Raw genomic sequence first — 27,599 nt, 5'->3', positions numbered from 1 at the left:
CCAAGCATCCTGTGAGGGCCCCGAGGAAGCAAGTGTTTGGCCCGTGGGGGCTGAGGATGGGGCCTGGGGGGCTGAGGAAGGCACTAGAGGGACGGGAGAACGGCTGTGGGTCTTGCCCAGCTGACTCTGCTGTTTGTCCTCTTCTCGTGAGGTACCCTGCTCCTGTGACTGCTGCAGGCTGACCGCCCCACCTCCTGAGACGGCGAAGGGGAGGTCAGTTTAGCAATGTCCCACGTGTGTGTCCAAAGGCCTTGGCGGGGCTCCTGCCCCAGGGGATGCTGGGAACACGATGGTGACTGCTAAGTGCTTGGCTGTCTGTCCTTTGTAGGTGAAGAGGCCCCCCTGCCCAAGGTCCCTGAGCATCTCCTCAGCTCAGGCCAAGGTATCGTCCAAGACCCCCCAGCAGAGCCCTCAGGGTGGCATCAATAAAGAAGGACTAGAAATAAATAAGGTCCCTGGTGGCCCAGCATGGAGCTGGCAGGAAAGCCAGTCTGTTTCTTCAAGTATTCTTGGCTGAGGGGGTCACGAGGTCTGTCAGGGCTCAGATGGGGATCCCCACTGTGTTCACCTGGTCCTTGAGGCCCAGCAGGCTGTAGGCAATGCGCTTCTGGTGGCCGGGCAGCCGCACCCCGATCCTCTTGATGTCGCTGTGCGGGGGAGGGAGAGAGGGAGAGTGAGGGGCCTGCTCTGGAGAGGTGGGCAGCCATGGCAGGGAGGTGAGGGGAGAGAAGAGGGAGCGGGGAGGGGGCCTTGGGTGCCTGGGGGGCAGAGCTCGTAAGGCAGAGGTCTGATGAGTGGATGCATATCTGGAAAGCCTGCCGACACCGACAAAATTCAGAAAATGATTGAAGCGCTGAATGCGAGCAGCTTTGTTTTTTTTAAATCAAATCTGCACAAAATCTATGGTAGGTGCTGTTTTTGCCCCCATTTTGCAGACTGGAAAACTGAGGCTCAAAGAGGTGAAGTGACTTGCCCAAAGTGACCCAGGCTAAGAGGTGGAGGAGCTGAATCAAGCCAGCTGTGAACAAAGGCTTCCCTCCCCCACCCTGGGGTCTGTCCCCAGGTAAGGCTCCTCCCCAGGCAGCACTGATGCCATCACCAGATGCCAGGGACCCTCTGGGGGTGTCGCTCAAAGCTCTCTGCCCAAGGTCTCGTCACAGCCATCGCCTTATTTCACCTCCACTCCCTCCAAGTTCTCAAAACGGAGGAAGGACTCAGGAGATCCTTGCTGAGGGACCATCAGAGGTTAAAGTTCTGCTGGTCTTTAATGGGAGGGCCTTTCAGGTGACCAGATCCAGTGACTAGGTTACCCTGAGGTAGGGGTTTTCCCTTTAGGGACCTCAATTTCCTCACCTGTAAAATGGGATAACAGTGCCTAAATGGAGAGTGGGAGATCCCGGATACTGGTGGCAGAGGGGTAAGGTGGCATTAGTACCAGATAGAAAGACGCGCCCAGGAGCCCATAGCCCTTCCCTGCCCCTCCTTTCCATGCCCCTCCATCCCCTTGTAAAACCACTTACACTCCAAGAGCCCTGGAGCGGACCTTACTGCTTACTCTGGGAGTTTCCTCCTTCACCATCCTCGTCCACCAGCCCAAACCCATGAAAACACCCAGGTTTTTACGGGCCCTCTCCTGGCTCTAACTAAAGGGAGCTAACTATATGGTGCAAGCTCCTATTTGCAGTTCCGGAGACATGACTTTCAGGTGTGTGGGAGGGCGGCTCAGGGACTGAAGCAGGAAGGCCAGGAGTCAGACATCTGGGAGAACTTCCTAACCCAACACTACAGCGCCATTTCTAACCTATACAGTTGAGGGTGTTGGAAAAGAAGCACTGTTTTCCCCATACCTGTAGGTGTCTAAGTGTGGCTCCCAGATAAGTATTCAGACCAGCAGGGAAGGAGGCACTTACTGAAAAGGCAGGATCCTGGGCCCAACTCCAGACTCACTGACTTTGAAGTTCTGAAGGCGGGGCAGGGAGTCTGCATTTGATCAGATCCCAAAGACCCTGATGTATGGTTTAAGGACCAGTGGGTTATGTTAGCTATAGCAGAGCAACGGTAGGGCCTAGTGCCCCAGGCTCATCCCCTCACTCCCAGCCCCTCCCAAGGTCCAGGATAGGCCTGGTAAACAGTAGGCCCTCAAGGAGTGTCTGCCGAATGAATGAATGATTGAATGAATGCTTTAGTGGCGACTGAGCCATTGCCCAGGCTGCCTGGGGCCCCTCTCCCAGGTTGGTGAAGTTAACCTGACAGGGAGGGAGCTGAGGGTGCTTCTGAGGTCCAGGTAGGAGGAGGAGTCCTGGGCTGGGAGGCAGGAGGCCGAATTCTAGTCCTGGATTCCACCAGAGCCTCGGGTGGGTCCTGTCCTGTCTTTGGGCCACAGTTTCTTTATACGTAAAATAGGAGGCTCTGATTAGATGCTTCTAAGCCACCTGCCCCAGCCCCAGTCTCTTCCAACACAAAGCCCCCCAAACCTTCCCTGCCTCACTTCCTAACTATAAACAGGGACACACACAGGATGAGGCTCCCAGACCGGCCAATGCCTGCGGCCTCTTGCAAGTCTGTTCCTGCCCCAGCCTCAGTTCCCCACTCTGAGATCCAAGGCAGTCACTTCCTTGGATCAACTCCCATCACAGGGGTGGGGAAGCACATGACTGAGGCCACCTTCTTCCTGAGCACTCGCAAGGCCAGCCCCGGCCGCAGGGAATTCAAAGGCCACGATCTCCCCGGTGAGCACCGACTGTGCTCTGGCCCTTGGTGCAAGGAGAGTGGAGGGAGAGGTGGCCTGATCTTTCATCCTCTCAGCAAACATCCCATCAGCGCCACGCCTGTGCTGAGGGCACTCGGAGACCAGAAGACCCATCAGCCAGTGTCCCCACGCCTTCTCGGGACGCTGTAGCCACAGCCTCGCACACTGGATGGGCCTTTTGTTGAACTGGGTATTTTTCTGGGGTGTAACATCCACTGCTTTCATTAGCTGCTCGAAACACATTTAGAACCACTCACTACTCCAGCTAGAAACTCAAGTGAGTCCAAAATAACACGGTGAATGCTCAAGACGAGAAAAGGTGGTCACTGTGGGACCACAGGGAACCGAGCGGCCAGCCCCCTGGGAGGGGCCAAAGGAAGCAGGGAGGCAAAGGCGGGGGTAAGGGCATTGAAGGCGAAATCCAGACCCCATCCCAGAAGGGCTGAATTCTGAGAGCGGCTCAGAGCCTCGCACTGGGATCCACAGCATGTGTAGACAGAGCTTTCGGAGTGAAAAAGCACTTTGAGAGCCCCCTTTCTTTCATTTAATTGAAGTACTGAAGGAGGCAGTGATGTGAGTCACACAGGCCCCAGATCTGAGCACCAGTGGAGCTGATGGGAGGAGAAGCAGCGTGGAATGACTTCCTGCCTTTATGCAGGCCTTTTCAAAACACAGCACACACACCCTCCACCGATCCAAGACAGCCCCGTCCCTGCTCCTTCCTGCTCGTGGGAAAGGAATTGGCCGAGGAGCACCCCGGGCTATTTCGGGAAGCTTCTACGAACATGTGTTTCCTGTATGCACTTCTCCGTGCCCTCAGCTCTGCTCACCCAGAAGAGACACTGTACTGTCCTCAGTGGGAGCTCCTAGAGGGGCAAAGGGGGCCGTTCCAGGTTCCCAGGTTAGAGGAGGGAGCCGAGGAACCCTGGTATTTGCCTGCAGGCTATGGGTGGAAAGCAAGGGCATGGAGGAAAAGGGAAGAGTGACATGGGTTAAGCCCTCACTGCGTACCAGGCATATCATCTGTATTGCACCCATGCAATCCCCACAATGGGGAAACAGAAACCAAGGTTCAAAGATGGAACCTAATTTGACCAAAACCACCGGCTAGGGAGTGGCCAGTGTGGGCTCGAACCCAGGTGTGACTGCAGAGCCCAAGCTTTGGACCCTGCAGTTGGCTGGAAACAAAATATATCCTGGGGCCCGTCTCTTCTCTCCACATTTCCGTGCTGCCCTCTGGTCAGCTCTGTCCCTGCCTGACTTTCATCCCAGCCTTCCCCTGGGACAGGCCGGGGCCTAGTCTGAGAGGCCTTTAGCAGCAGGTCAGAAGCCCAGTTGAGCAGTTTTCAGAGGCCTTGGAGAATGTTCAGACTCAGGCCCAAATCCCAGAACTGTGACCCAGAACTGTGGGACGCCTGGGTCATCCCTTCCCATGTGATTCCCAAAACCTCTCAGCCCCAAGGCTCATTCCCACCATGACCTTGGACCTTACACAAGCTGGGCTATTGGGAACTAACAGTATTTTTAGAAGCACAAAAAGCTAAGAGGGTAATGTCTTCTCCCTCCGGGGGTGGGAGGAGGTGTCCATGCCAAGTCCATGCCGGGAAGGGTCCCTGATGCTGGAGCTGGGAGGAGAGAAGAGCTCCCATAGGGCAGCCTGACAAAAGGCAGAACCCAGGGCCAGGGTAAGGGGTAACTGCCACTTCTTGCCAAGCTGGACCGCAGAGCTGAGAGTCAACACACAGGGAGAGGTGCCTGGGATGGGCTGGCCTGGTGCCCTCTCTCCCCGGCATCAGCCAGGGAAGTCCAAGGGCTCTGCCCATTTCTTCTCAGCGTCCTGGAGAGGAACGCTGCCCCTAACTGGCTGCGTGACCTCGGGCAACCTATGTAACCTCTCAGCCTCAGTTTTCCTACTTAAATAGGGAAGTAATAATAGCATCTATTCACAAGGCAAATAGGGAATTCAACCAGGTGATGGCTGTGAAGTGAAGCCTTTCTTTTCTCAGCTACAAACTGTGTGACCTGGAGTAAGCCGTGTAACCTCTCTGAGCCTCAGTTTCTCCACTAATGACCTCCATGGTCCCTGAGCTCTGGACCCTGACTGACCAGGGCTGGAATCCCCCAAATGGCCATGGACCCTGGGCTGTACTGTTTCTGACGTGCCCAGTGGGACTACTGACGGGAACCACCTGCCAAGTTATCATGAGGGCTGATTCAAAGTGCTCAGGCACAGAGCTGGCACAGCCCACGATAAACGCTACGGTTATGATCACAATTACTATTATTTTCTCGCTGTGGAAAAAAGATGTAGGAAGAGGACGGAGCCACGAGTAAGTGACCAGAATTGCTGGCTGCCAGCCTGGTTCTGCCCTTCCTGCAAAGCCACCCTCCCCAAAAGAGAAGGAGAGAGAAAGAGAAGAGAGGGGAGCGTTGGGAAGGTAGAGAGAAGAGCAGATGGGTGGTGGAGCCAGAGGCAGCCTGGGGAGGCGGGAGGCGGGAGAGGGCAGGCACGGGCGGGGCCGAGCGCAGACTCACTCGTTGGTCATCTGCACCACCTTCTCGATGGCCGTGTAGCCGGCCGCCAGGAAGTGCTCAGTGTACTGCTGCATCTTGATGGATTCCAGCCACTCGGACACCGTGCGGAAGGGCACACCCTCTGAGCCGCTGGTGCTGGGCAGCCGGATGGACACCCTGCAACAGGAGATACCGGCCCGCGAGTGAGGGGCTGCAGGGTCCAGCCCACGATGCTGCTCCCTAACCCCGGCAATTCGCTCAGCTGCCCTGTGCCTCGGTTCCCTCATCTGGACAACGGGGCAGCCAAGTCAGGTAGGCTTCCGGGAGTCTGCCTGATGTGTCGGGAGCAGTCAGCGTCTATAGCTCCTGCCACCCCTCTGCTTCTACTGAGCACCCCACCACCAGCTACTACAAAAGAACCAAATGTTAAGACAGTCAGGTTTTCAGAGTCACAGTCCCAGCCTGGCCACTTGCCAGCACAAAGACACTTAATCGCCCTACGTCTGTTTCCTCATCTACAAAAGGGGGATGACTACAGGACCCAACTCCTAAGTTGTTTAAATGAGTTAAAACACGTTAAGCGCTGAGTGCCGCGCTGGCACATTTACTGTATGTGCTGATTGGTTCCGTTAGTGCCACCTGAGCCAACCCGGTCCAGTCTAAGTAAAGCCCACGCGTAACTTCTGAGCCCCTTGCCCACCGCCCCTGGCTGCCCATTACGCTGAAGTGGCTCAGGAGTAAAACTGGGGGCCCCCTGGACAGAGGGTATGGAACCCACCGGGGGTCAAAGTCAGCCAGGGTCTTGAGGGATTCGGGGGCTCGGATGAGCTTGTCCAAGATGCTCACAATGTCGGCGAACTTGGGGCGGCGGGCGCGCTCCTGCTGCCAGCACTGCATCATGAGCTGGTAGATGGCGGAGGGGCAGTCCATGGGCGTGGGAAGCCGGAAGCCGTCATTAATGGCCTTCATCACCTGGGGGAGGGGGCGAGCAGGATGGTCAGGGGTGCCTTCACAGCCCCCAAGCTCCCCCATACACAGGGGCTGCTAGAGGAGAGAAGGGGTGCCCCCGAAACAGCGGGGTTGGCCTCCTTCCTTAGGCACGACACACAACCTTCAGCGCTACACAAAGGACAGGTGCTAAGAGGATGTCTCCAGAGGAGGAAGGGTCTCCTGACTTCGTTCCCTCACAGGGTACCCTGGGCAGCAGCCACGCTGTGTGCCCTGCAGCCAGCCTCCCCGCGGTCTCTGGGCGCCTATACTCTCTGCTCCCTTCAGCCAGAGCACTCTTCCCCTCTGTGTTCTCACCTGGCTGCTGCTGCTTTATTGTGCCTTAGTCCTAGCTGAGACGTGACCCCCTCTGGGAAGCCTTCTAGGCCTCTAGGCTGCATGAGGCACCAGGCACTTGCACACACACACACACACACACACACACACACAGATACACACGTGCGTGCACGCACACACTTCCCCCACACCCACTACTTCTTTCCTCGTCCTTCTGCTGAGCGTAAGCAGGGACTGGGTCTGGAGCTCAGCACAAGGCCTGACACATGGTAGGCCCTCAAGAAACATTCACTGAACGAACCAATGAAGGGGTGTACCAGATGAAGATTAGCCCCCAAAACTCTTCTCTGCCCAGCCCCTGGGGCTCGAGGATGAGTAAAGGGTTTCAGTTCAGATCCGGATGGGGCTGGGCAGGGCGAGGGGGCCTACCTCGTGGTTCGACAGCTCCCAGTAGGGCCGCTCGCCGTACGTCATCACTTCCCACATGACGATGCCATAGCTCCACACGTCGCTGGCGGAGGTGAACTTGCGGTAGGAGATGGCCTCCGGAGCCGTCCAGCGGATCGGGATCTTGCCACCCTGTGGGGATCTGGCCAATCACTATTGTCCCCTAGGCCACCCCCAGGACGATCGCAGTCAGGGCCCTTCCTCCATGCTCCCCAGAGGCGTTCTTGCCTCCTGAGGCCCACGCCCCAGGTGGGCAGGGGAGAGGACCCCGGAGCAGAGCGAGGGCTGCTTCACCTCATTGAGACCCCCATCCCAGGTGACAGCCGCCCCAGCCCTTACACTGGTGGTGTAGGTGGCCTCGGGGTCGTCCTCCAGCACACGGGACAGGCCGAAGTCAGACACCTTGCAGACCAGGTTGCTGTTGACGAGGATGTTGCGGGCAGCCAGGTCGCGGTGGACGTAGTTCATGTTGGCCAGGTACTTCATGCCGGCCGCGATGCCCCGCAGCATGCCCACCAGCTGCAGCACGCTGAACTCGCCATCCTTCTCCTGCCAGAGCACAGGCCCTCAGCTGCCAGCCAGCCAGCCCCGCACCCACCAGGGCCCCTAAGCGCCAGCCACAGATCCCGCCCCGCCCCGGCCCACGTCCTTACCCGAAGGAACTTGTCCAGAGCCCCGTTCTCCATGTATTCGGTGATGATCATCATGGGCTTGTCTGCAGGGGTGAGCACAGGTGTGAGGGGATGGCCACAGCTGGAGGGAAGAGGCCCAGGCGGGGCTGGGCACACTCTGAACAGAGACCTACCAGAGGCCCCGGGGCAGCCCCCCCCCCCCCACGTGGGTCTCCCACGCCCACTCTGAAGCCTCACATTTGGAGACCACGCCCTCCAGGCGGATGATGTTGTGGTGGCCGAACTGGCCCATGATGCTGGCCTCGCTGAGAAAGTCCACCCGCTGCTTCTCTGTGTAGCCGGCTTTCAGCGTCTTGATGGCCACGGGGACCTCCTTCTTGCCCGACACCTTCAGCGTGCCCTTGTACACCTCCCCAAACTCTCCTGCAGGCAGGCGATGTGGGAGACGTCCCAGTCAGCCCGGGCGTCGGCTGCTCCCAACCCGTACCAGGCCCCTCGGCGAGCGCTTAACCTCACCTGCTCCGATCACCTTCTGCCGTGTGACACAGGACGGATGGATCTCGGTGGTGAACTTGAGCACAGCCTGGTTGGGGTCCTCGTATGTGTGTGGGTCCACGTACGTCTTCAGGGGCTTCAGTTGTTCTGGGAGGGGAAGGAAGGGCAGGGTCATAGACAGTTTGGGGAGGGGAGGGGTCCCTACGAGGGGCAGCCTTGGGGGAGGGGGAGGGGGAGTAGGCAACAGTCCGGGCACCTCAGGAGCCTCTGGCTCAGCCCTCTGAGCTGCCCGAGGACGCCCGGGGAGTGCTCTGGCTGCCCCCATCTCTACCACAGAGCTGAGGAGGCCCGTGGGGACAGCAGGCCAGGCATGGAGGCGGCGCTGCATCTCACCTGACTTGGAAAAGTAAACGTCTTCCGAGGACTGGCGCGTCCGCAGGCTCTTCCTCCTGAGAGACCCCATGGGAAACCAAACACGCAGGGAGGTCAGTGACCTGCCCCAGCCGGGGAGCCTCCTGACCCTACTCTGGTCCAGGTTGCGGGCTGGCGTGCTTAGCACTCTGCTCAGTCAGGCAGGGGGAGAGGAAGTGAGCAAGCCGGGCTCACTCCTTGGGAGCTACACCCCGTAATGGCCCCTTAAGTGGCTGTAATGAAGGCTCTCCTCATTAGAGCTCCCCAGAGCTTCCTGCCCGCGTGTCCCGAGGAAGTGTGGACGCACTGTCATAATGACCACCGTGCCCTGAGCCTCGCAGGTGCTGTGCTGAGCCCTTTACAGATCATTACATCTTTACAGCCCCCCCGGGAGGCAGGGACGAGATTCCTATCAGCCCCAGTTTCCATACAGGAAGCTGAGGTTCCTGCCCCTGTGTCCCACCTAAGCCCCCGGGGCGTAGGCTCCAACGAACCTGCGGTGGATGAAGAAGCCAATTCCTGCCAGCACCAGAAGCAAGACCACACCAACGGCCAAACCACCAATCACTGCCATGTTGCTAGATCCTTCCATGGCTGCCAGGGAGAGACCAGCAGATGACAAGGGAGCTCCCCCCCGCTTCAAATCATGGTAATACCCCCGGTTGTACTTTAGGGCCCCAAGACACCTGCCAGGTGCCTTTACTAGTGACGGTCCGTGAGGATATTTATTCCCATTTCACAGATGGCAAATGAGAGGGCTTCCCCAGGGAATAGAGCAGGTAGTCTCAGGTGTGTGGGACTCTCTCCACGATGCAGGATTTGAACTTGGCCCGCCAATGCCACAGCCCACATCCTTCCTTCTCACAACACTGCCCTGGATACACAGCTGGTTCCCACACCCCCAGCCCTCAATTCTGCCCCCTCCGCAGTCTTGGGGCTGACCCACACTGGACTGTCCTAGGCCCTGGCCGACCAGGAAGGGGACACTTCTAAGTTCTTTGATCCATTCCCTCCGCCCACGATGTCCCAGTTGTTTCAGGACTCTGGCCTGGCCCACACCCTGGTCCCTGACTCACACAGTGTCTGGAACTCGTGCACCTTGCTGCCAGCACCCTGGCCCTCCTGAGTCAGCGCCTGCACCTGGACCAGGTAGATGGTGTCCGGAGCCAGGTCATCCAGGGTCACGGAGAAGCCTTCAGTGCGGCGCACGTTGTAGCTGTTGGAGTCGCCCTGTGGGTGTTTGGCGGGTGGAGGGACAGACAGTGAGGGCAGGGCCATCAGCTTAGCCCACCAGGGAGCAGCCCCAGCTTCGCGAGGTGACAAGCTATGTTAGCAACCTCGACGCTCACCTTACAGAGGAGGAAGCTGAGGCTCAGAGAAGTGAAGCGACTCACTCCAGGTCATAACCAGCAAATGCGTGACCCAGGACTCAAACCCAGGTCTGTCTGATCCCCAAGACCTGGCTCCCCACCACCCAAGACTATCTCTTCTGGGGATTCCAGAACACTATGTCTTCTTTCCCACAAATCTTTGCTGGGCTGGCCTGGGAGAGGCAACTCTCAGGAAGACCCCAGACCCCACTTTCCTCATTTGCAGAACAGATGGCTGTGTTGTGCAGTGAGCGTCTATGTGACCAGCTGGTCCTCTGTTCGAAGTCCAGCGGGGACAGCCCCAACCCTTTGAGAGTTACCTTCTTGCGGTAGGTGACCTCGTACTTCCACACGCGGCTCTGCTGCGGTGGAGGAATGCTCCAAGAGACGCTCAGCGAGGTGGTGCTGCGGTCCTCCAGCTTCACCTTGGGGGGCTCTGGGCAGGACGGGGGGGGAGGGGAGGGGTGTGAAAAGCCACACAGGGGAAGGGTAGTAGTGGGGATGCACCCAGACGCATTCCCATCCACAGCCCAGGCTCCTTAGATCCCGACCTGGGATTCTCAACTTCCAGCTCCAGAGCACAAAGTCCCAGGCTGGGCCCCACCACAGGCTGGCACATCGGGGGTACCCTGTGAGTACTTATGAGTGCATAAATAATAAAACCAAAACAATATCTGACTCTTGCTATAACCTCTTTATGGACCAGGCACTGTTCTAAGAGCCTTATATACAAGAGTTTATTAAATCCTCTCAAAAGCCCTAGAACGCCCATTTTACAGGTGAGGAAACTGGGGCTCAGAGAGGTTAAGTAACCTGCCCACAGTCACAGAGCTTGGAAGTGATTACAGGGACTGTGTCTTTAACCACTTGCTGCTGTCTCTCTCTGAACCCAGCCGAACCCTGAGTGGCCATCCTCATGAAGCCCCACCTGGGCGGGCCCCAAGGGCACAGCTGCCACCCCTGGGCCCTCACCTGTCTGGTTGATGCTGACGCTGGCAGTGAGGAAGCTGCGGCCTGTCACCAGGTCCGAGACGCCATTGCGGGCCTCTACGGTGAAGGTGTAGTTCATATGGGGCTCCAGGTCGCTGACTGTCACGGTGGTGCGGGTCAGCCCGTGCGGTGGCTCCGAGTAGCGCACGCTGGCCTCGCAGGGACCGCACTCGCCTGACTCGGGCCAGCACTGCTCGCAGGTGACACTGTAGGTGATGTCCTCGCGGCCCCCGTTGTCCTGGGGGGGCGTCCAGCGCAGCTCCACTTTGGCGCCCATGCCCACAGCCGTGAGGTAGTGCGGGGCGGAGGGCGGGCCTGTGCAGAGGGCAGAGGTCAGAGCTCAGATCCAGGTAGGCCTGGACATGTCAACATCACCACGCCCAGCTCTGTCACCCCTCCCTGACCCGCTGTGAGACTCACGCGTGCAGAGCAGTGAAAGTGGGTCCTGCGGGGCCCGGAAATAGCCTTCCTCACACTCGCAGGCGGTGGCCCCCTCGGAGGACGGCAGGGTGTGTGGGGGGCACTCCAGACAGGGGCTCTCGGATGCCTCGGACTTGAAGAATCCCGGTGAGCAGGCTGGCAGGCACAGGGACAGACATCAGCTCAGCCTGTTCTCACCCCAAGCGACTTTTCCCTCCCTGGCCCTGGGACCCCTGGCAAGTCACTAAACCTCTATGGGCCTATTTTGTCATTGGTAAAATGTCTTGTGATGAGAAAATGCGTGGTAAGCACCTAGCTCGGGCCAGACACCCAGGAAGTGCCTTGCCCTCCTGCTCCAAAGCTTTGCAGCCCTCCCCAGTGGCTCTTGCAAGAAGCGCCATGCCCCTGAACCTGGCATTCAAGGCCCACATCTCACCTTCCAGCTTCCTAAGAATCCTATCTCACAGCTGGCTCAGCCTTGGGCAGAGCATGCTGCCCACCTGGAGATATCCTTTAATCCGTGCGGACCAGCCTGGCAGGTCCCCACCTGGACTGAGAGCTGCCCAGGGCAGTGACTGCTTCTTCTTCGCCATTTGTGTTTGCTGACTAACAGATTAGACAGGGGCATCAGGATGCTACCTCTGCAGGTGCGCCCCCCGCCCTGGGACCCGACCGCTTTCCTGTTCCAGGGCTGGCTGACCAGGAAGCAGGAAAGGCCAGGCCCCCAGCATTTTCTCTGGACCTGCTTTCAGGGACCCAGTCATTTCCGCCACTCACAAGGGCGGCCAGAAAGCAGCTCTCCCTCCCCCGGTGGCAGGTCCTGTCCTGGCCAAGCCGGGGGAGCTCAGACACCTGATTCCAGAGGCTCCTTCCTCCCACCACCCTATCCTGCCCCTGCCTGCCCCTGCCCCAAGCCCTTTCCTGGTCCCACAGACAGGAAGCTACCCAGACACTGTGCAGGGCTGTCCAGGGATTGGGCAGCTGCTGAAGTGGCCAAGATGGGGTGGGGTCACCCAGGGACCTCTTACCCAACCCTACAGTTATCGTTCCCGCCCTCAGCTTACTCTGGAGAGGGTCCTGAGATACCTCCTGCCTCAGTGTCACGTTCATCAAACACTGATCCTCAACTCTGCATGCAGCCCAGTGCATGGACCTCGAGATGAGACAAAGCCCCTGACCTCTGGGAGCTAGAGCACGTGACAGTGTCCACCATACAGGGGTGGGCAGCAAGGACCTACTGCACAGCACAGGGAACTCTGCTCGATGTTATGTGGCAGCCTGGATGGGAGGGGAGTCTGGGGGAGAATGGATCCACGTATACGTATGGCTGAGTCGCTTTGCTGTGCACCTGAAACTATCACAACATTGTTAACAGGCTATACTCCAGTATAAAATAAAAAGTTAAAATAAATAAATAAATAAGGGGTGGGCAAAGGGCTAAGGGGGTAGAGACAAGCTTGGCTGGAGGTTTGTGGAGTCATAGAGGAGATATTTCAGCTGGGGTTTAGAGGCTGAGTAGGAGTTCAGCAGGGCAGAAATACTGGGAGGAGGAGTTAGGGGTGAGAAACAGCAAGGCTGACACAGAAAGTATGAGTGCCTTTGTGGTCGGAAATCAGGGAAGCAGCAGGCAATAAGGCTGAGTGATCTCCAGGGACCAGATTGAGAAAGGCCTTTAATGCCAGGTCAAGGACTTTATCCTGGGGGCAGTGAGAGCCATTGAAGGTTTGATGTAGAGAATAATGGCACAGTCAGATCTACGTTATCAAGAAAAATCTGTGGGCAGTCTCCCTCCTTTAGTCCTCTATGCGAGCAGAGAGAGGTGGGGAGTCAAGGGACAGGACTCAAAGGACACCCAGTTCCTAAGGTCTTGGATAGTGACTTCCCGTTAATGACTGCTTGCTGGAGGCCCCAGGGGGACCATCCCAGAAGTCTCTCTCACCTCCTCTGCCTGTCCTGCCACTTCAGAATGTCAGCACAGGCCCTGAAAGAGCTCAGGCACATGCTGTAGGGAAGGGGGCTTGTCCAGGACAGAAGGGACCTGGGACCCGACTCCTGCTCTGTGCAGAGCCTGGAGCCCCAGTCACAAACAGCCACCACTGATCCAGCAGCCGCTGTGTGCAGTTCCTGGGCTACGCACTTGACATTCATTTAGTCCTCACAATAAGTCTGCTATACTAGGCACTGTTATCATTCATCCCACTTTGGAGGTGAGGAAACTGATGCTCAGAGAGGAAAAAGAACTTGGCCAAGGTCAACAAGCTCCTACGACACGAACCCAAAACCTAAACCCAGGATGCCTGACCTCGAACCTCCCTCCTTTCTCACAAACATTTCAGTTTGGAGCAAAGAGAAATCAATATTCTGAAACAAGCCGGAAGAGAGAGGAGAGGAGGTCCGACCTGCTTCAACAGCCAGAAAATCCCCAAACTAATTTCAGAGCAGCTGGGGGGCGGGGCGAGGGGCTGTGCCTCCTCTTAACATACGTCTTCTCATACTGGGCACATTTATGTCCTATGGGGAGAAAAGACTAGAATCAAGCCCGGGGGGTGGGTGGGGGTTTGTTGGGGCCTCCAACACGGCCTCCTACAAGGAAGGCCCAGAGGTCTTTCAAGTCTACTATTGTATTTAAGAAATCCACGTGTAGTTTGCAGTCCTCCTCATAACTTATCTGTTACGATACAAAAATAGCTCTCTCCTCCCCCAAATCATCAAGTAAAAATGAGACTTCAGAAAGCTGGGCTATGTTTATCCTGGGATCTTAACTCCCCCAAATGCCCTGACTTGTCCACCCGAGGGGCTTATACTCTGGGTAAGTGCTGGCTCCAGGTGGTCCAGGCCCCGCGGAGTAGGGGTGCTCAGGGGCCCCTAGAACACTATCGCATCTTCCCGGCTCAGGCTCTCAGGCTGAGGAGGGACCACGAGCGCCCACAAGGTTTTAGCCACCTGCAAAACCCACAATGTCCCCACTCCCCACCACGTGGTTGCTCCCCAGCCCCCAGCCCTATGCCAAGAGGCGGAAGTGGGGGAAGAGGCGGGTTCCATTCTTTGGTCCCAGAGCCCGGGTGGCCCGCCTGCTGCCAGCAGGAAAGAGGGAATTTGGAGAGATTTCCGCTGCGGATGTGCCAGATATTACAGTGGAGAGGCAGCACCAACAAGGCATGTACTTGCCTGACGAGAATGTGGTGCCCCCTCCTCCAACCACAGAACTTCAAGGGGCCCTGCCAGAGTGTGCCCGTGCTCAGGGGCCCCAGAGTTAATGTGTCTGACACCAGCAGGCCCCTGTGTCTTCCTGACTTTGCCTGGTTGGATTTCCTGGCGTGCAGGGCAGGCAAGTGGGGACAGGGGTCACACTTTTGGTGTTCACACATTCTCAAACATACTCACATACACAAACTACCCATGGTCCCTTCGCCAACCAGCAAACTCCTATGCATCCTTCAATACCCAGCTTGAGCTCTTCTACACAGCCCTCCCAGACTGCCCAATTTCTGGTCCCCTTCTGACCATTAGGGCATCTATTACTCAATCTTATGTTTACCAAATAGAAAATTGAGCGTTTCCTACGTGTCTGGCACAGTGCTGGGTGCTGGGAGACCATGGCAAGATAAACACTGTTTCTGCTCCAGGGGAATTCACAGCCTGGCTTTCACGCTCCATTGGAAATGATTTCTGCACATATTAGGATCCTCTATGAGACTGGCAGCTCGTGGGGAGCAAGAGTTATCTGTGTCCCGTGTCCCAGCACAGGGTCTGGCATGCAGTAGGTGCTCAGCTAGTGTTTGCTGACTGGATGGATGAATGAATATGTGAGTAAAGACAAAACCCACGTGCTCATTAAACACGAGCTCTAGGGCCACAGAAATGAGCGGCGTTTCAGTCCCCAGGAAGACCCTGCAGGGACAGTGCACCGGGACACCACCTGCCTGGCACCGGAGGCTGACTCTGACACACCTGTGGAGAACTCCTCTGACCCCGGTCGCCTGGCAGGCCCAGGGCCACTCCGAGCAGGGGAACTAACTGGGGCATGGTGGCTGCACCCAGGGCTGCACCCCAGCTTTTCCAGTTCCCGATGCCCGCCCCTCAGATGGCAGCATGAGGTGTGACTCAGGGACATACACCCTCTGGCATGACGCAAATCCAGCCCCTGGCAGAGCCCCTCCCCCAAGGCCCAACAACCTCCCGGGCTGGTGGTGGTGGCGAGGTCACAGGATCAATCACAGGGTCAAGAGGTCGCAGTGACAATTCCCTGCAGCCAGTCACCTCCCCAAGCCATGCCCAGCTGACGACCACGTGCACCCCCTCAGCCCAAGGATGCGAAGCCTGGACTTTGTCTGGTGCCCTGACGGGCAGCAAACGGCGACCCCGTAAGTTACTGACCCTGCAAATGAGGGGAACTGATAACTCCAGACCCCGGCATCTTCTCAGTCCCCAGCAGGCCCTGTCGCCCCCATGGAAGCAGTTGTCCCGGTGGCCCAGTTGCTGCTAGCACCTTGCCCTTTTCCCACACACCCTGGGGAATTATCTGTGTGCATTCCTCCACCAAGCTGTGATAAGCACAGCCTCTGCTTCCCGCTGTCTCCCTACCACCAGCCTTTTATCTTCTGTTTGCTTTCCCTGCCTCCTTCCTTCCGTTCTGGGGACTCACTCACCTCAGCGAGGGAGGGAGGGGCCGCCCCATGGAGCTGCCAGCGTCTGAATTTGCCCCCAGTGTGAGCTGAGGGCAGGGTGAGCAGGGCACAGAGGTGGGAGCTGCCACCCCCAACCCCCCATTCAGGCCAGAGGAAACTCCACAGAAATAAGGCCCGGTGGCACTCCCCAGGGAGGGGACAAGCCCAAGAGTCACAGCGCACAGAGTTCCCCACCTGGGGATCAGCCCTGTCCAGACTGCCAACAGCCCCTGCCATGGCTCAGGGACACCCTGCCTAAGGCCTCAATCAGCTCCTCCCCTTCAACTCTGGACCCTGGGAGAGGCCTGGGCCACTCAGGATGTCAGCACTAGGACCCGGCTCCTTGCACACATGGTGAGGTCACCCAGTCTGCAGCTTGCCAGAGCAACCCAGGTTCTCAAAAGGAACCACGGCAGAAAGTCACAGGAGGTAGGCTCTGATCGCTAAGTCAGCAAGGCTCCAACCTACCCATTTTACAGGTGGGGAGAATGAGGCCCAGAGGGGACTCACCAAGGTCACACAGCTTGTGGGTAGAAAGATATATGCCAGGGGCACTTGGGGACAGCCCTCCCCATGCCAGGCCCCAGCTCTTTTGGTCACTGTTTCCTCTTTCTGGGCCTCAGTTTCCTCATCTATAAAATGAGGATAAAGTCCTCAGGTTCTCTGGGTAATTTGTGAAGACAGAAGGAAACCTCGCTTGGGAAATGCTCAGCATGGGATGAGGTGTCCATGAACTGGGGGACAGAGAAGCTGCAGGAGCGAGGGGCTGGGCCCCTGGAGGAAGCAGCAGCCTCCAAGGAGGGAATTCCTGACCCTGCAGCCCCACCTCCAGCTCCGGCCTCCCAGCTGCTGGGCTGAGCCTCTGGCCAAAGCCGCTGGCCACCTGCTCACCTGGCCGGCAGTCCCCACGGCTGAGGCACTATCTGGGGCCCCAGCAGCTCAGCTGCCGATGCCAGCACAGGAAGCAGAGACAAACAGGGAGACAAAGCCGCCCCGGGGGAGATGACGGTCAGCCTGAGTGACTCCACTGTCCCCTAGGCAGGCCTAGGGAGGGAGGGCGGGGAGCGGGGGAGCTGGAGAGAAGCTGGCTCATTCCTGACATAGCTCACAAGAGCTCTCTGGGCAGTGTGCCCACCTGTCCGCACAGCACCTGGGAGGTGCCTCTCTTCCGTTGCCCATTTAACTCTTTCTTGGGCTGAGAGCTTCCTGGGGAAAGAACTCTCAGGAGAAACAAACGCTGGGAATAACCTGGACCAGGTGCTGGGTGACCCTGGCCTGCCCAGTGCCCTCTCTGGGCTTGGTTTGTCATCAATAAAAGCCACAATGGGAGAATCTGGGTCCATGGCCCCGTGAAGGGTGAGGCGGTAGCGGGGGGGGGGGGGGGGGGGGCAGACCCTCCATCTCTCTCCATTTCTCCCTTAACATGCTCAGTAAGAGCCCCTCAACTACCTCACATCCTGCGCCAGGACCCACCATCCCGGGGCTGCCCTGAGAGTCTGTCCCAGGGCCAGGAGCTGAGTCAGGGATTCCAAAGGAACTGGTCATTTCCCGCCCCATTTCCTGACCCATCCTCCAGCTTGGACGCTGCTGCATCACCTAGATTCAATCCTGATGCAACTAAATCTTAGCTGTGTGACTCCAGGCAAGTCTCTTCACCTCTCTGAGCCTCAGTTTCCTGTCTGTTAAGTGGGGCTGATAACAGTCCCTGCCTCTCACGAAAGGTGGTACAGATTCAGCAGGAACAAGATAAAGCACTCGCCGAGCTCATGCCTGCCCTGGAAGAGCACTTTTCTTTTCTTTCTTTTTTTTTTTGAAGAGCACTTTTCTACAGGAATTACTGTTATTATCTCCACTGGCATCCTGGTCAGGGGTGCTGGGGAAGGTCTGGAGGGATAAAGAGTAGCCGGGCCGGGGGTTCCCAACCACACAGAGGGTCCCTAAACCGCGTTGAAGGGAATTTTGGGAGAGGGATCCTAAGGAGGAAAAACCAAGGCAACAGGTGGCCGGCAGTGGAGAGGGTCCCACAAGCAAAGTCAAAGATTTCGCTCCTGGAAACCAGTCCTCCCTACCCTGGGGTGGCTCAACTCTTCACAAACAAAACCTGTGAGGTCCTGACCCCCCACTTCCTGGGGAGGGAAGCCTGCCCCCCTTCCTGGAGAGAGACACCCCTCCCCAACCTCAACTGTCCACTTATCTCTGCAGGGTCTGAATCACCAGCCTGTGGAAAGTTTTCAGCTGCCCCTCACCCCGCACCCCTGCATTCTTGTGTGAGGATGTCATGTGGGAGGAGTCTGCTCAACCCACTGGGCTCCCTCGCAACCCCCCCAGTCATTGTCTGAAACTGGGAGTGTGCACTTGAGGTCACCTAAAGCAGGGGCCGCCTGAAGAGCAGAGGAGAGCTGGGAGGACAACAGGGTGGTGGGAAGGGCCACAGCAGAGACTACACCAAAGGCACAGAAAGGCTCTGAGGGGACATCTCATTCAGGGGTTTGCAGACTGTGTTAAGCAGGGTTCTGAGGATTTGTTTTAAGAGGAAAGTGGAGCCCATGAGAAAGGGCTTCAGGCTCCTCCGATACCTGAAACCCTTTCATGGGTTGCAGGATCCATGGCTAAAAACCAAGTATACAGTCTGCTAGTATAGTTGAACTTCTTGTCTTACGGACAAGAAGCCTGAGGCCAGAGATGAAGAGAGATTTACTGAAGGTCACTCAGTCGGTATGTATAGCTGTAGGGCCTAACCCCCCAATTTCTCAACACCCTGCTTATCTCAGCAAAGAAGCTCCCAGAGAGAGGGGATGAGCTGGCCTTCCAAAGGTCAGCCTACATTCCACAAACGCCCTGCCCCACAGCCATTTCCAGAAAAAGTCACCCATTGAAAAAATCCACGTTGCTCTAGAGCTTTCCGCTGTCACAGGTCCTGGCCGGGCCAAGCCACAGCCTCCCAGTGTGAGCTCACTAATGCCCAGGCCCTGTTCCCAGAGAGAGTCTGATCTAATTGGCCCCCTCTCTGGGCTCAGTCTGTCATCAGTAGAAGCCCCGATGGGAGGATCTGAGTCTATGGCCCTGGGGAGGGTCAGGTGGGGAGGGCAGATCCTGAGTATCCCCCCAACGCAGGCATTTTTCAAAAAGCTCCCCAGGTAACTGTCATGTGCAGCCAGGGGATGCGAATCCTGGGTTCAATTCACTCACCTCCATGTACAAAAGAGGAGCCTGAGACCCAGAGAGGTTAAGCGACTTGCCTAAAGTCACAGGGAGTTAACAGAGATGGTACTAGCTCCTGGGACTGTGTTATGTGCCCACAGTGCCGGTATATAATAGATACTCAAGATATACTTGTGGGATGAATCAAAAATAACAATCACACTTAAAAACGCTTATGTGTCAGACGCTGACCTAAGAACTTTACAAGTATTAAGTCATTTGATTATCATAACAATCCTACAAGATGGGCACTATGTTCATCTCCATTTTACAGATGAGGAAACCCGGGCACAGAGAGGTTAAGGAACTGGCTTAAAGTCACACAGCTAAATGTAAACCTGGGATTTGAACCCAGGTATTCTTTCTGAGAGTCTTCACTCGTAACCTCCATACTGTTTCTCAGTGTATTCATTCCCGGTGAATGAGTGAATCCAATCATAAGGCCAGGAAGCCTCCGAGATTTTCACTAACAGAGCCACTGCATGTCTGAGCAGGGACAACCTTACCAAGATCCCCACATCCCAGAGCTGAGACCAGATCCTGGACCACAGCCTCCACCCCAGTACCCCCTTTCTCTGCCACCACAGCACCGTCACTCACCCTGGCAGGCGTCCTCCACCTTCTCGTAGCCTGCTTCGCACAGGCACTGACCAATGAGCACCAGCCACTCGCCATCCACTGCACAGTGCATGCGGGGCTCTTCACCCCCGGGCGGCACCACAGCGTGGTCCAGGCAGGTGCCATCCACGATGGCCAGGGAGGGCGCGTCGGAGCCCGCGATGGTCTCGGGGAAGCGGGCCAGCCCCTTCAGCAGCTTGGGACACTTCTTGTAGTAGACGCGGACAGAGAGCAGTGCCACGCAGGCACCAATGTCCTGAAAGGCCAGGTAGAAGCCCTTGCGGCTGAGCGGCCCCACGGAGCGTTCCTCCACATTCAGCTTCACGTGGCGTGCTTCGAAGTCGCTGCTGACCGTGATCTCGTCGGGCGCGATAGTGTCGATCTTGGTGAACTGGCGCTTCTGGAAGTTGGTGCCATAGTCCACGTCAGACTCGGCGTAGTAGAGGTTGAAGGTTTCCTTGCAGGAGCTGGCACCCCCAGGGAAGCTATTGCAGTCACGCACGGTGAACTTGAGCTCGATGAAGATGCGCTCGGCCTCACCGCGGTATACCCAGTTGGTGCGGAGCCAGTTGTCCTGGTCGCTGGCCACCACGTTGCACACGGAGTACATGTAGATGGGCATGTCGTCCATGATGTTCTGCATGAGGTCCCACTGCACGGGGCCGACAGGTTAGTGTGGGCAGGTGCCTGGGGGAAACTGAGGCCCAGAGGCATCGCCCAGGTAGCAAAGCTGGGCATCAGGAAGCTGCTCTATGGTTCCTGCTGTCCTCATTCTACAGGGAAGGAAACTGAGGCCCAAGGAAGGGCTTCAAGTCACCGTCACACACTACAAGTGGCTGAGCTGGATCTGACCCCCTGGTGTCCCTGACCCCAGTGTTGCAGTGCTGAACCCGTATACTATACAGTGAGCTGAGGGTGGAGGCTGGGGGTCCCATGTGACCTCAGGCAGATCACTTAAACTCTCTGAGCCTCAAAGTCCCCATTGTACAATGGGGGCAAAAACTACCTCACAGAACTGCTGTGAAGATAAATGACAGAATGTCTGTCGAATGCGGAGCATATTGCCTGGTGTGGGTGACAGTCATACAAGGCAGCTGGTATCATTATCATTATTATCCCTATTATTATTATCATTATAATTCACTGTGTAGATGTGTGTGAGTGGCAGGGAAGAGGTTAAGTCAGAATCAATGGATAATCACCCATCACTCCTCAAAACATTGCTCAGCCTCCTCCAGGAAGACTTCCCAGGTTGGGCCAAGATTGGGGCAAGTGCTTCCCCCTGGCTCCCACAGTCTCTGTTACCTTAGCACCTAAGTGGTGACAACTAAACCTGGCTCCCACACGAGATTCTGAGCTCCTTAGGGCAGAGACTGCATCTAGTTCATTTCTGTATCCCCAGGGCCTACCTGAAATGGAGTAGGTACTCAGCAAAGTATTTGTTGAATGAATGAGCAAATGAATGAAAAAACCAGAAGGGGCCAAGGAAAAAGACCTGGGCTGCATTGTGTCACAGGGGCCTCAGATGCCCTTGGGCCTCAGTTTCCCACTCTATATAATGACTGGGCTGCATTAGGTGATCTGTGCTCTCTCCCAGCTGAACATTCCAGGATCTTGGAAATCCACTAGAGTTAAACTCCAGGCCTCCTCGGAGCTAAGGTGACCAGGGACAAGTGCCTGACTCCGCAGATCTGGCCAGCAATAGAAACTGTCCCCAGCTATCCCCCTGGAGACACCGCTCTCCCCAGCTAAGGCCCCAGAACAAATTCAACAAGGGGAAAACTGAGGCCCAGAGAGCAGCAGTATCCTCCCCAAGGCCACACAGTCGTCACAGGCAAAGCCAGGGAGAGGACCCTGGGGTCTGGCCCACCAGCCCAGGTCACAGCAGGGCAGGGCAGAGGGAGGGGAGGGAGTGAACTTGGGTGGGAAGGAGGCAAAACAAACTCAACCCCGAGCAGGAAAGGGAAACAACAGCTGGAGGAGCGGGGAGAGGGCCCAGCAGGAAGGAACCTGATCCGGTTTCCCGGGGCTTTGGGGACCTGGGAGCCCACATTCCCTGTCTCTTCCTCACCCCTCAGTTCCTGGGCTGGGACCTCCAAGGCAGGGGGAGCCTTTAACCCCTTCCCACCCAAGAGGGGAATGAAGGGAGCGAGAGGGGGTCCCTTTTGACCATCAGCCTTCTGGGGCATCCAAGGGTCCTGCTCTGCTAGGGCCTTCAGCGGTCTCCCCAGCTCTTTCCACCTCTCGGGTCCCTTCCCCACCTTCCAACCCCAGCCTGCCCAGTTGGTGTGAGAAGCAGGAACCTGAGTTCGAACCCTGGCTGAGCTGTTTGATCTGGGCCAGGCCCCATCCTCCCTGGGTCTCAGCTTCCTCATGCCCACACCCGCACCCTGAAGGCTTACCCCTTTGCCATATGGGTGTGTGAGCCAGCCGAGTTCCCCTTTAGCTGCGGCAAAGTCCAACAGGACGACTGGAAGAGATGAGAGAGGGCGCTGGGTGAGCTTGGGGGTATCTTCAGGGGTCAGGTCATGGTGGAAAAGGTGAGAGTCCCCCAGGAATCCCAAGAAGCCTTGAAGTCTTCCTCAGCCCTCAGAGAGAGACCCCACCACACAGGGTCACCATGTCCAAGAGACCCGTCTCTCCAGAAACAGGGAAGCAGAGCTCCAGGCAAGGGATGGGACCTAGTCAAAGTCACAGAGCAGGTTGGGTGAGGCCTCACGTCTCCCAGCCCACGCCGCCCCCTCAGCAGCCCCCAGCTGGGCAGAGCAGGACAGAGTTCGGCCCAGCAGGGGAACAACAGCTGGGTAGAGAGCTGGGGCGAGCAGGGCTATTAAGTGACACCACGCTGCCCCATCTGCTTCCTGAAACAGGGCCCCTCCGCAGCACTTCACATGCACGTGGGCCTTGGAGGCACTCTTGTCCGCTCCTGCCACGTCCCCTCCATACACACACAGCACAAAACACCCTCAGCCCCACCCAGGCCACGTAGCACGTGTCTATGCAGCACACGTATGTACATACATGTCTCATGGCCCTCCAAGAGGAGAGAGCTGTTCACAGGTGGGAACAGCTCCAGGGAGGGGAGCAGGATTGGTGGGGGGGTCTGGAAACCGATCTTCCCACCACAAAAGCCACAGAGCAGGCAGGATAAAGCCCTGAACCCATAGGGGCTTTTAGGAGGGACCCAAAGATACACACAGCTGGCGAGGTCCCCTCCCTGGGAAAATCGCTCCCGCTGCCCCCGTCCCTCACACCCTGGCCACTGCCCTGCCAGGGGTGCCTAGGGGACCAGGGATGGAAACCCTTAAAGAGGACTTCCAGGCCCAGAGGGACCAGGTGCCAGGACCACACTATCCCCAGAGAGGCATCTGGAGCCTGAGGGAAGGACATATTGCCAGAGGCTTCCCTAGATCCAGCCCCACCCCCGCTTGGGCACCTCCCACTGGTCCACCCCGGGTTCTGCCAGGCTCAGGGGCTACAGCCAAGACCCAAGACCCCAGTATGGCCCCCTCCTCCATTTCCAAATAAGGTCCAGGTAGCTGCCAATAGAAGCTACCCTCCCTGGAGGATAACGAGATTGGAGAAACTGAGGCATGGACCCTATACAAGGTCCCTGGATTCCAAGAGTAAAGCCCTAAGGTGGAGGGGGTAAGGGACCAAGCGCTTACTTCCTTTGGAGTCTGGAGCATGAGGAATATGGCCTCAGAAGGTGCATTCCTCAAGGCCTAGGCCTGGAAGAATAACTCTAAGGGTGCAACCCCAGGCAGGCAGAGATGGGCCTGATTTAGAGAGATGGGGAGGGAGGGGGAGAGGGGCCTGAGGAGAGTCTGAGAAACCCTTTCCTGAGGACAGACTGCCCTGCTTGCCTGGGCTGGAGGCCCCCAGGCCTAGGGATGAAGCACTGCCACCTGACCACTGCTGACCCGGGCCAAGTCTCTCTAGGAAGGGCCTCACAGCCCAGACAGGGAGAGGAAATCCGATGTGGCACCGGCCCCAAGGCTGAGGGGACAGGGGAGGGTGGCTGGGGGGTGGGTAGGGGCAGGGATTTGTTCGGACATGCCCAAGGCTCAGGCTTGGAAAACTCACTAACCCCACTAGCAAATGGAATGTCCTGGCTACACTGGAAGGAATCTGGGGGCTCCAGCTGGGTGTGTAGGGCGGACAAAGGTGAGTGTCCCTCAAGGTCCTGCACACCCCCCTTCCTTAGAGGCGTGGGAAGCTGCAGTCTGCGCCCCTGGGGAAGGGGGCTCATGGCTCCTAGGCTCTGAAGGGTTAACCTGGCACGGAGGGACCCCCACCACCCCTGCCAGAGCTCGCTCCCCTTCCAGACCCAGGCCTGGCTCTAGAAATATCACAGGGCTCATCAGAGAAGAAAAGAAGCCTTCACACAGGAAGGAGCCCCCTCCCGGGGAAATTCCCTAGAACCAATCACCAGGAACAGGCGCCCAGCCCCGGTCCCTCCACCCTGCCGCACAGGTGCGGTCTCTCCCTGAGCGGCCTCCAGGGTCTGAGGCTCCTGGAAGGGGCAGGGGCCAACAGCCCCTCGGCTGGCCCCCGAAGGCTTCACTGAGAAGCCTGGGCTAAGCAGGGCTCATCCAGGAGTCCCCCGTCCCTCCTCCCACCCCCAGGAAAACCTCCTTCTCAGTCTGAAGTTCCATCATAAATGTCATCCTTCTGGGTCCATATTGTTTCAGGGCTCTTTACTCAAAGGCAGTACGACCACCCACTCCCCTAGTGTCACCTCCCTGCTCCCCCCATCCCTCCTGAACCGAGACCAGCTAATTGCTAAAGAAGCAGGGAGGCAGGGGACTGGGGGGCGGGGAGGGGGAAGAATGAAGAAGAAAAAGGGAAGGGGACAGAGAGCACATTGGGCTCTTACGGAATCAAGAAGCCAAGGACTTTCCAGGCCTCCCGAGCGCTCTCCAGCCCACCTCCCAGCTGCACCTCAAATCAGCAAGCCCTGCACCCCTGCCCAGCTATTCTCCCTTCTCAGAAAAACCCAGCACACACCCGGGTGCAGGGGCCCTGGGCTCTGGCAGCCCAAGAAGCCACATGCTCAGACCTAACCCTCCCTGTACAGAGGGCCCTAGTGAGGGAGGGCTCGGGCCTCCCTGTTTCCCCATTTGTAAAAGGAGGACAGACTCAGTGGCTGTTGAGAATTTAACAGGCTCCATCTGGGTCTCCCAAGGCAGCCTGGCTCCTCCACTCACGGGGAAGGAGAAGGGAAGCGAAAAGCAGCTTCGCTTGAAGGGTTGAAGGGACTCGTGTCTCTGCACCCCCAACCCAGCCCCAGGCAGATCCAGCACATCCAGCCAGCATCCCGGCAGCTGGGCCATCACTCCCCCCCTCCCCACTACAGGCACACCTCCTTAGGGAGTCCTTCACAGGGACTCTTGAAGCCTAAGGAAGAATGTTCCCCTGTCCTTTTCCTCCCCCACCCCGTTCCATGGGGGGCACTAGTCTTCTAGGCTGGGGGGGGGCTCGGCAGAGGGGCGCGAGGACAAGGCTGAAGCACAACAATCGCCCAGTAGCATCCCTCCTGCCTAATCCCCCCACCCCCCATGGGCAGCCTTCAAGAAAGGCCTGTAGTGAATCCAGCTGTCTCTCCCCTTCTCTCCAACCGCAATCCCCCGGGAAGGGGGGAGGACGAAAAGCTGAGGGGGGGGCGGGTATTGAGGATCACAGAAATCCCTGCCACCCACTCCTCCAGCACATTGGGACAAGAAACCCTGAGTGATTCAGGGACGCGGACAGGATGCCACCCCCGCCTCCACCCTCCAAGAGTTCCAGCTCTGGCCTCTTTGCCACCGAACTTGGAACAGCAAAACCTCCAACCCCAGTTTGGGAGGCGGAAAAGGAAGGCAAGGCTCAAGGAAACTTCTCACCGGGCCAGGGCTTCCTCCGCACTTCCCCCTGGTGGAGCCTGCGGAAACCTCCCTCGGCCCCGGCGAGCGGGCAAAACTCTTTCTCAGTCGGAAACTGAAACCGGCCTCGGCTGGATGGACAGGAAGGTCCTCGGCCAAGGGCAAGAGCCCCCATCCTCTCTGCGACCCTAGCCGAGGGGCAACGTCCCCATCCACCACCCGCCCCGCCCAGGGCAAAGTCCGCGGCCCCTCGCGCAGTGCGGCAGCGGGAGCGCTGGGGCGGGGGTGGGTGATGCAGTCCCCCACCCCCGGGCGCTCGGATTCCCTGGTGACCCTGGGGTGACGGCTCCACACCTTGGGCGGCCGCGCCCCCACCTGCCGCATTTCCTCGTTCTGAGTCACCCCTTGCTCAGAACGCTTGACTTTGGGACTTCCTGTCCGCTCTCGCGGCCCCGAGCCTTGCCCCCCGAGCCTGGGAGTGCGGGGAGGGAAGGAGGGAAGGCTGTGCGTGGGCAGATTGGCCCGAAGCTCCCCGCAAGCTCTCCTCCCCGACTGGAGGCATAAGGGGGCGTGGAGAAAATCTCAGGGAGCTGGGGCTTCTGCAGGGGTCTGTCTCCTCGCCTGTCGAAGAGACCCCTCCTCAAAATGAGGGGCCTCCACAGAAACGCCTTCTCCACAAAATCGGCGCAAGCAGGTTAGCGAATTCACCGTGAAGCTGAGCCGGCGGAAAGGCCCCCAGGTAGCCCATTCTCCAAGGGACCCCGAGCCCCCGCCGGGACGCGTTCCTGAAACCGCCACCCTGGCTGCAACCGTGTGGCCGCCCTGAGTCCCCCTTTTCTTTCTTTCTTTTTTAAAATTCTTATTGGAGTACAGTTGCTTTACAACGTGCTAGTTTCTGCTGTACAGCAAAGTGAATCGGCTATAGGTTCATATATACCCTCTTTTTTATATTTCCTTCCATTTAGGTCATCACAGAACATTGAGTATTGTTCCGGGTCCCCTTCTCTGCGGCCTCTGAACCCCGCGCGCCCAGGCCCCAACCTCTTAGTCCCCGGAGCCCCTATAACCCCGGGTGGGGGAGTCCCAAATTCGTCCCGATCGCAGCCAGCAAGTCCTCCCGACCTCAGCACTCCGGGACTGGGCGGCGCCAGGTCAGTTTCCAAAGTTGCGCGCGTCCAGGCGCGCCTGGCTCTGGGAGGAGCGGGGGTCCGGGGGTCCGGCCGCCGCGGCTGGGTCGGGCCGGGTGGCCGTCGGAGCGCACACTCACCTTCCTTGCCCTGCGCCGCGGCAGCCGCGGCCAGCAGGCAGACCCACAGCAGGGCGAGGCAGGCGCGGGGTGCCAGACGCTCCATGTCGCGCTCCTTGCTCTCAGCCCGGTTCTCCGTGCCCGGCTCCCGCACGCCCGCGCGCAGGCCTCGATGTCCTGCTCCCTCCTGCCGCCTGCGCGTAACTTCTGCCCCGAGCGCTTAATGGAAGTTGAGTGAGAACCGGCTCCTGTTCATTCATGTCCCGCGCTGACGTCAGCGAAGCCACGCCCTCAGGAATGTCTTTAAAGGGGCCGGGCTGGCACCCAGCGAGAAGGGAGGGGAAGTCCTGAGGGGGTTGGAGGGGCTCTTTGGGCCCGCTGGACTCGCTGGCGCCCCCCAGGTCCTTCCAAGTTTGAGCGCCTCCAAGCGCCAGTGCAACCAGGGCTAGTCCTCGAGGATCTCTGAGCCGGGAATCCTCGGCCCAGACGTGGGGATGGTTTTGCGCTGAGCCATCCCCCACTCTCACCCTTTGCCCTCTGGGACCGAGCTCAACGTTGGCCCGGTGGCCTGAACTGAAATGGCCTGGAGGGTCAAGAAGCAGTTGCCTGCTTAGCAGCTTGCCTGGAAAGAGAGCTCCAAAATAGACCCAGATGCCCCTCTTCCTGGGATTTCTAAACTGTGCACCAAACC

The 27,599-nt window shown here is 58.0% G+C and overlaps 1 protein-coding gene across 1 annotated transcript; it reads right to left on the bottom strand.

The window, feature by feature from the left end:
* Window positions 1–511: 511 nt before the first annotated feature.
* EPHA2 (EPH receptor A2) lies at window positions 512–27,119 on the bottom strand. Its single transcript, XM_029229140.1, has 17 exons — window positions 26,930–27,119; window positions 22,201–22,268; window positions 19,781–20,450; window positions 11,313–11,468; window positions 10,875–11,207; window positions 10,223–10,338; window positions 9,609–9,762; window positions 9,027–9,126; window positions 8,515–8,570; window positions 8,143–8,268; window positions 7,864–8,049; window positions 7,648–7,709; window positions 7,334–7,543; window positions 6,977–7,126; window positions 6,042–6,235; window positions 5,285–5,440; window positions 512–647 (listed from the first exon to the last, which is right to left on the bottom strand). Exons 1-17 carry the CDS (start codon window positions 27,012–27,014, stop codon window positions 542–544), a joined length of 2,928 nt encoding a protein of 975 aa, XP_029084973.1. The 5' UTR covers window positions 27,015–27,119; the 3' UTR covers window positions 512–541.
* Window positions 27,120–27,599: the final 480 nt, after the last annotated feature.

Source organism: Monodon monoceros, unplaced genomic scaffold (genome assembly GCF_005190385.1).
Source record: "Monodon monoceros isolate NGI ecotype Baffin Bay Population unplaced genomic scaffold, NGI_Narwhal_1 Super_Scaffold_18, whole genome shotgun sequence".
NCBI classification, from domain to species: Eukaryota; Metazoa; Chordata; class Mammalia; order Artiodactyla; family Monodontidae; genus Monodon; species Monodon monoceros.
This window is presented reverse-complemented; position numbering and strand designations above follow the sequence as displayed.

Coding starts and splice junctions, on each gene's coding strand:
- EPHA2 (XM_029229140.1), bottom strand. CDS start 27,014: ATGGAGCGTCTGGCACCCCGCGCCTGCCTCGCCCTGCTGTGGGTCTGC. Junction 11,208..11,312: donor ACTTTCACTGCTCTGCACGC/GTGAGTCTCACA, acceptor CCCTCTGCACAG/GCCCGCCCTCCGCCCCGCAC. Junction 9,763..10,222: donor AGGTCACCTACCGCAAGAAG/GTAACTCTCAAA, acceptor AAACACCCACAG/GGCGACTCCAACAGCTACAA.